Here is a 7827-nt window from a genome sequence, read left to right as displayed (position 1 = left end):
CCATCTTTGAAGTTGCAATGCCTACCTCCACAATTTACCCTCTGTTTAAGAAAATATATGTGGAAACCCTTATCGTGTGACGATAAACATGGAACATTGAGGAGCATAGTATTTTGAGCTATTCTACCAGTCATCGTGCCCAGGGACTATAATGCATTGGCAGCGAATATGTTTTGTCCGGCATTCTTGCGCAACGCAATTTCACGTTGTCCTTTTGCGCGTAGCAGTACAAATGGATATCGATAAACTGGTAGGAAAACCTAACAAAACACAGAGGGCTATGGGCATAAAGCGGTATGCAATTCAGGTAAAACTACTGCTCGTTTGTTCTGTATCTGAAGCGGAGAGTGCTCTGATAGTCAGGGGCCGCAGGATTTAAGATAGTAAAATTAAAAAGAATAAAACAGCGCAGCATAAAACGTGAAGCAAACAAACAAGCAAAAGATAACTCAGAAATAAATATCTAACCAACTGATAAGCAACACTCGCTAGTACCGCCCCTTCCCGCCTCCCTTGCATTGATTACCTTATCTAATTGAGTGCAGCATGGTGTTGATGTGTTCGCACCATGAATTTTTTTTTCTCCTCATTGTGAAGAATTCTTGTGCACATTATCAAATACCATCATTAGAATTTGACTATCCGAGGTGTGTCTCACCTCTGTGTTAGAATAATTATGACGGTGTATAAAGGTTGATCAACTATTGCATTAAAAAAGTTAATGGTTTCTGCTTGTTATAACGTGAATGTCTCTCTACTTTACCGTACGTTTCATAGTGTCAGGAGTGGGATTCGAACCCACGCCTCCATACCTTATCAGATTACCGAACCTGCGTAAACTATTTTTGCTGAAATGCAGGGAGGCGGAGAAGCTGAGCAGTCTTCGAGTTCGTCTACGGATGTTTCGAGTGCGAGCCGCCAACACTGCTTAATGTCCATGATTCAAACGCGGCAGAAAAGTGGAATGAATTTGAGGAAGCATGAAGAAATGATTCGGTAGCTATGAAATTACATCAGGAACCTTCTACCGTACAAATTGCAACGTTGCTCACGGTGATCGGAGCCGAAGCTAGAAACGTTTTCTCGACGTATACGGTTGGCGATGATAACTGTGACAGAAGAGAGCCGGTGTTAGAGAGTTTTGCTGCTTATTACCAGCCGCTGAAGAATGTTACTTTTGAAAGATATAAGTTTTACTCTAGAGTGCAAGAAGGGAGAAAATCGTATGACCATTATCGGACAACCCTACGACAATTAGCTGATCGATGTGAATTTGAAACCATGACGGAAAATAAAATTTTACAGGAAAAGCTTGTTTTCGGAATTCAGGATTGAAAAGTACGAGATAGATTGCTTCCCGAAAAAAATTTGTCACTGCAGAAAACTGATGAAATTTGTCGGGCGCACGAGACAATGATTCAACAGATGAGTTGTTGGAGGTGCCATCACTAGGGATACAGATCCGAGCGATGTAAATGCCTCTTCTAAATAGCCTAAAGGAGGGAAAAAAGGCGTGGCCAATTCCCTAGAGGCGCTGACTCCCGAGTGAAAACGTGTGATTCTTGTGGGCGTAAGCATGATTTGTCAAAGCGTGAAAACTGTCCAGCATTTGGAAAAAGGTGTATAAGGTGTAAAAAGCAAAACCATTTCGCGAACGTGTGTTTTGGATCAGCCCCTAAACCGTCGCAGCGAGGCAGTCGTGTCTATTAACTGGGGGATGAATTTTTAGACGAAGTTTTTGGTGTGCGGTGACCGTAGATGATTCGCAGCTTGTAACATTAAAATTGGATACAGGAAATTTTCTTCGTTTTCAGCCGGACACTGGAGCGCAATGTAACGTGGTCCCTTTCCACCTGTATAAAATAGCGACAAGAACATTTAACTTACTTAACGTGGCCCCAGTAAGCACGGCGATTATTTCGTCTGGTGGGACATCGATTCCTATTCTTAGTAGAGTTCGTTTGAGAGTTTGGCGTGAAGATTTCAGATGTCTTCTTGAATGCAGTCTGGAGGACAGCAAAAGAGTTAGGCCTATACTAGGCAGGAAAGCTTGTCTTGGAATAAAAAGCATCAATTACTTGGACAATAACCAGTTGAATCATTCCCAGACCTCTGATGGTGACGTGTATGCGCATGATGCACCAACCGAGCCTGTTCTGTCCGCTGCCGAGCCTGCTTTGTCCGCTGACCAGTTGGTCAAAAAATTTTCCTCCTGTTTTCGGTGATGGAGTTGGTAAACTTCCTGGCGAATATTACATGGAGCTGGATGAAATAGTGAACCCAGTTAAACACCCTCCTTGCCGAGTACCGTTTGGCATTCGTGAACTTCTATGAGATACTTTAGAAGAGTTGGAACGCCGAGAAATTGTAGTTCGTGTGACAACGCCCACGCCTTGGATTAGTTTAATGGTTATTGTGCCAAAGCCAAATTGTACCTTACGCGTTTGTTTGGACCTTCTAGGCTTCATGGAGCCAAAGTATTTACTGTGTTTGATGTTGCCTGTGGGTTCTGACACGTTGTTCTTGACGAGCAGTCATCGTCCTTAACTATTTTTAACAAGCCATCTGGTCGTTATTGCTGGAAAAGGATGCCCTTTGGAATCGAGTCTGCGCCTGAAATTTTTCAACGCAAGACGCACGAATTGATTGAGGGACTGAATGGAGTTGAAATCATAGCAGATGGTTTTGTTGTTGTTGGTTATGGTGACTCATTGCAAGCAGCCTTAGAGGATCACGACAAGAGTCTTTCAGCCTTCCTTCAGAGATGTGAAGAGCGTGGAATCCATTTAATCAGCGACAAGTTGCAGCTCAAAGTGAGAGAAGTTCCGTTCATCGGTTATGTGGCAACCAGTGAAGGTCTTCGAACAAATCCAGCGAAAGTGCGAGCCATACATGAAATGCCCCGACCAGAGAGTGTTACAGGTGTGCAGCGTATCCCAGGAATGGTTCAGTACCTCAGCAAATTTCTGCCCCGATCATCAGGTATCACCAAACCTCTCTGAGACCTCACCCGCCAAGACGTGAAGTAGCACTGGGACGAGCTGCATGAGAGAGAGCATTTGAGCAACTCAAAGAAGCTGTGTCTGTGACACCAATACTCCGTTATTACAACCTGCGAGAGAAGGTTACGATCCAATGTGATGCGCCTCAGCATGGTCTTAGGGCTGTGTTACTTCAAAGTGGGCAGCCTTTGGCGTGTGCTTCAAGAGCCTTAACCCCTACGAAAGAAAACTATGCACAGCAATCCAGCTAGCGATCCAGTTTTGAAACAGCCTCGTGGTCCCATTCAAAATGGCTGGCCAGAAACAAAGTCAGATGTTTCTGAGTGTTTGTGATTCTGCTTTGACTTGCTTGACGAGTTAATAGTACAAGATGTGCTGGTTTTCAAGGGTGCTCGTTTGGTTGTTCCCACTTGTATGCGCAGGGAACTGATGTCTGTTGCACATTCTACACACATAGGAATAGAAGGATGCTTGAGAAGAGTTCGAGAGTACCCGTTCTGGCCAAGAACTGCATCAGATACGTCTCTAAGTGTGACGTTTGTCTGGCCTATCGCACGTCTCGGGCTAAGGAACCACTCAACAGAAAACGACCCAGGGCTAAATTAGCAGCTGACTTCTGCGAGTGCAATGGATGCACCCTTTTAGTCGTATCCGATTATTTCAGCAATTTCATCGAGGTTTCCCGTTTTGGGATACCGGAGACTCTAGTAACTGAAAATAGTCCGCAGTTTGCGTCTAAAGAGTTCGAATCATTCGCGAAGAGCTGGTCTTACAATCATATCACCACCTTGATGAGATATCCTCAAACGAGTGACAAGGCGGAAAATGCGGTAAAGACTGTGAAACGTCTTTTCGAGAAATGCAAAGAATCAGATGTCTCCGAATTACAAGCCACGTTGGATTGGCGTAACGCCCGAACAGAGGGAATGGCCGCTAGCTTTATAGCCTTGCACAATGGTTGATGGATCGTCGCAGTCGTTCGTTGTTGTCCGAACTGAGGCCCAGTTATTCACTGCGTGATGATATACGTGCTAAGTCTGACAAGAAACGTCGTCAGAAGAAATACTATGATCGACACACAGAGCTACTTCCTAATGTTGGTCCTAGTGAAATAGTGCGAATGAGACTACCTGGGCAAAAGGTCTGGACACCAGCTACCTGTCTGGATTCGAAGGGTTCTCATAGTTTCCTTTTCAAGTCTGGAAGTACAGTTTATCGGAGAAATCGGCGTGACATTATTAAAACTAGCGAGAATCCTGTTAGGAGCCAGACCATCGTTCCATAGGAAACACCGTTCTCCAGTATTTCTGGAACAGTATTGCCTGGACACACACAGTGCAAGTTCCATATAGGATCGCAGATAGAAAGAAGACCCCCGGCAAGATTTCGAGAGTACGTGTTGGCGTGACGGCCAGATTTTACAATTAACACGGTGAAGTTTGTTTGTTTTGCTTTTGTTTTTTAAAATTATTATTCTATAAGAGGAAAGGTGTGACGAATGCTTATGCAAGTACCATCATTAGACTTTTAACTATTCGTGGTGTGTCTCACCTCTGTGTTTGAATAATTATGACCGTGTGTATAATGGTTGATCTGTTAATGGTTTCTGCCTGTTATAACGTGAATGTCCGTCTACTATACCGTTCTTTTCACTCTTCACCTACCATTATATCATGTGAACAACGTTCGTCTCCTACTGTATAACAGTGGTGGTAAAACCAAGCGGGACAACTTATTACTGGAGGCCCTGCGGCAAAACCTCCGAGGCAGGAGCGTGAACTGTCACACCATCCACAAAACGGGTCTGTCACGCAATCAGCACAACTTTCGTACTTTCCACAGAAGGAGTAAGTGCAGCCAAGACCCTGCAGAGACATCCAGAAACTTAAGGTAATTACTACTGTTCTCGTGCGATCAGAGACAAAACCGATAGGTTTCGAACACAATTGTTGTAAATTTATGAAAGTACAATGACTGGTGTATTTTTAATCAGATTAGGATGTTAAAGATATTTTTAGAGTCCTAAATGGCGACTAAATTTCCAAAAATTAATCTTACTAGCGTTTCCAAAATTGTGTCCAGATGTGCTGGAATATATAGCACGATCTCACTCCTCCTTCTTCCATTTCTTGGCGATCTCTTTAAATAAAGTAGGGGCAGCAAAAGAGGGGATTTTTACGATAACTAGAGCATCAGCTTTTTTTAAGCGCGCCTTGTGATTACGCGTAAGCGACAGCCTAACAAAGTTGTTTCAAAATGATGGTATCCATCGTCAAATTATGTCACACGTGAGAAGATTTTCCGTGGAATCTCAAAACGCGCTTTCAGATAAATTTTCATATGAGTTTTAGATGTTGAAGATGAATATTGTATAAATCATAAAGACGCTTGAGATCTGATTTCTAAGAGATAAAGTTTAACACTGTTGATCACTTGCTGAGAGCACACTAAATCACCCACACAGAACCAGCTGCACAAATCTAGTTTCTATCCAGCCAATACTGATTCCAGCTCTTTAAAAGTGGCCCTGTTAGCTTGGTATCAAACTCGCTACAGTCAACACAGCTATGAGTTATCATGGAATTGAAAAGAAATGCCACTTACTAAATATCCGGGGTAGCATTTGCAGACATTGGGACCCATGCATTCACCTTTACCAGAACAGTTATGCAAGTCGTGGCAGTGAAACTTGGAACAGTCTTCTCCAGTCCATCCGGGATAACAAAAGCACGTAGCACCTATACAGTCCCCATTATGGAAACAGCTGTTCGGGCAGTGGATAACTATGAAGCCAAAAAGGAGTTTATCCTTTTATACCTGCTTCCTTCACACGAAGGTATATCCCTGAAACATGGTGTCACCCCCGCCGGGTTACAGGACACGGGAGAGGGCTGAATGGAAACCCTCCCTTCCCCTCGATTTTCGCTGTGATATAGTACTTGCAGAAATATTTAACGTAAATTGATATCCTTTTATTTATTCTACGAGAGGAAATACAAGTTATAGACCCATAGACAAATATGCTTCTATGGGCGCGGTGTTATGTACAGAAGTGCTTATCATTGTCATAATAGTAACAGTGGCAATGATGATATAGCGCGCTATACGAGGCAAAATTATCGACAGAGTGCATTGTTGCTCATGGCAGCTATGATGATGAAAGTTTAACGGTTTTGTCTTTCAATTTAGAGTCACTAATACATGTAAATGAACAGTCAAGCTATCAATTGGGGATTGCTGCATTTCGACAAGACATTTCGATGAGGTTGAATGATTTCGTAACGATATTCATCTAGCATGATGATTTAATACAACGATAGAATTCATTTATCAATTATGATATTGTGCCTGATTTACCTGGCCTCCTCACGCAGACAAAAGGAAGAAATTCATTGCAATGAACTTGTGAAATATTTCCGGTGGCTGCCACAACAGGACATGCTTTATTTTTCGGATCATATCCACTGTGGGACTGCAGTAAAGAAAAATGATAGGATAAATGTCTCGAATGTTCACTTCTATTTTTTCTTGTACACTATTACTATTTATTTTTTTCGCGAAAAATATTCAAACAAAAGAGAAGAAAGGCACCCAAAAGACCCAAAAGAAGTAAATGAGACAAATAGAGGGACACACAAAAATGGTGGAAGGTCTCATCATTGCACCTTAAGTGAGCCTTAACAGTTGAGGAAGTAGGTTATTTTGTTTCTCTATCGTCGGTGAAAAATAACCCCACCATTATTAAGAAAATTTCAGCTTAAAAAATATTTTGTCGCATGAGAAATGACGAAGTCCCATCCCAACCTTCCCGAAGGTGCCAGAATGGCAAACAGGTCTCGCGTTGTGTACAGGAAGATGTTGTGGCACTAAAGCAAAACCGCGAAAAAATTCATTTGCGTTTAGGTAATGACAGTTTGAAAGTATTACAATTCTTGTTTCAAAACGTGTTAATACGAAGACCTCGCACCTACAACAATGCATGTCTAAAGCCTTGTGCTGATTTTTTAACCCATTTCACGAGGATGATGTTCTTAGTTGATCTACAAACAATACTCATCGTGTAAAGAAGAGTCGACACGGGTTGATTCGAGGCTATGAGTATAATTTGGTGCCCATGATATTATCGGGCAATCAAATTACTTAGAAAATACCTGTGGGAAAGAAACTAAATATAGAGCTTGATGTTTCCTCACCTCTTTCAAAAAGCGCCTGCTTATGGTCCACAGGGAAGGTAACACGCCTGAATGAACCAAGGATTCTTTCTGTCGAAGATGCTTTATGAGTCGTTTGTCTTCGTCTGAAAGCATGGTGACGAGATTTCCACCATAACTCTACAAACGAACATATAATTAATAACACGCTAGGCGAGCATATAGCACTTTTCTAATAAAGGAACAAAATTCGATTCGAGGAAGGCGAATGCGAGGAACTAGGAGAGGAAGCGAAGCCCCCATATCGCCCTAGGTCAAGTCGCCCCAAGCTTAATTGCCTTACTCCCTTGTGAATTCAATTCACCTCAAAATTAATTTCATCTAGTTTCAGTTCGAGCGGACAAAAGGAAACAAGATCGAGAAAAGTTGAATAGCGTAAAGAGAAATAAATGAAAAAACTAAAAATAGTCAGACAGCCAAAATACAAGAAAAAGAGAGACTGGAATAGAGTGTCAGTATTAACCGCGCTTACCTCACAGTATTTCTTGGCGTCAGTGAAAGTGGAGGAGCCTCCTTTGTACATGAAACACATCTCTTCGTCTTTAATCCATTCAGGCGGGCAAGACACTAAGAAGAAAATTGATGAGCTAAAAACTGATGAGCAGTTTTGTATT

The 7827-nt window shown here is 42.3% G+C and overlaps 1 protein-coding gene across 1 annotated transcript in view; it reads right to left on the bottom strand.

The window, feature by feature from the left end:
* The window catches only part of LOC113686613 (uncharacterized), a 56598-nt gene that overhangs the window by 21813 nt on the left and 26958 nt on the right, over nucleotides 1-7827 (bottom strand). The window contains exons 10-15 of the mRNA XM_089207782.1: nucleotides 7686-7780; nucleotides 7196-7333; nucleotides 6360-6474; nucleotides 5607-5785; nucleotides 4667-4867; nucleotides 1-41 (exon numbers count right to left, since the gene is read on the bottom strand). The exon at nucleotides 1-41 is cut by the window's left edge and continues 61 nt beyond it. Of these exons, the coding sequence (XP_089063908.1) occupies nucleotides 1-41; nucleotides 4667-4867; nucleotides 5607-5785; nucleotides 6360-6474; nucleotides 7196-7333; nucleotides 7686-7780 (769 nt within the window). The remainder of the gene's footprint in view (nucleotides 42-4666; nucleotides 4868-5606; nucleotides 5786-6359; nucleotides 6475-7195; nucleotides 7334-7685; nucleotides 7781-7827) is intronic.

This window comes from Pocillopora damicornis, chromosome 5 (genome assembly GCF_964200805.1).
Source record: "Pocillopora damicornis chromosome 5, jaPocDami1.2, whole genome shotgun sequence".
NCBI lineage: Eukaryota > Metazoa > Cnidaria > Anthozoa > Scleractinia > Pocilloporidae > Pocillopora > Pocillopora damicornis.
This window is presented reverse-complemented; position numbering and strand designations above follow the sequence as displayed.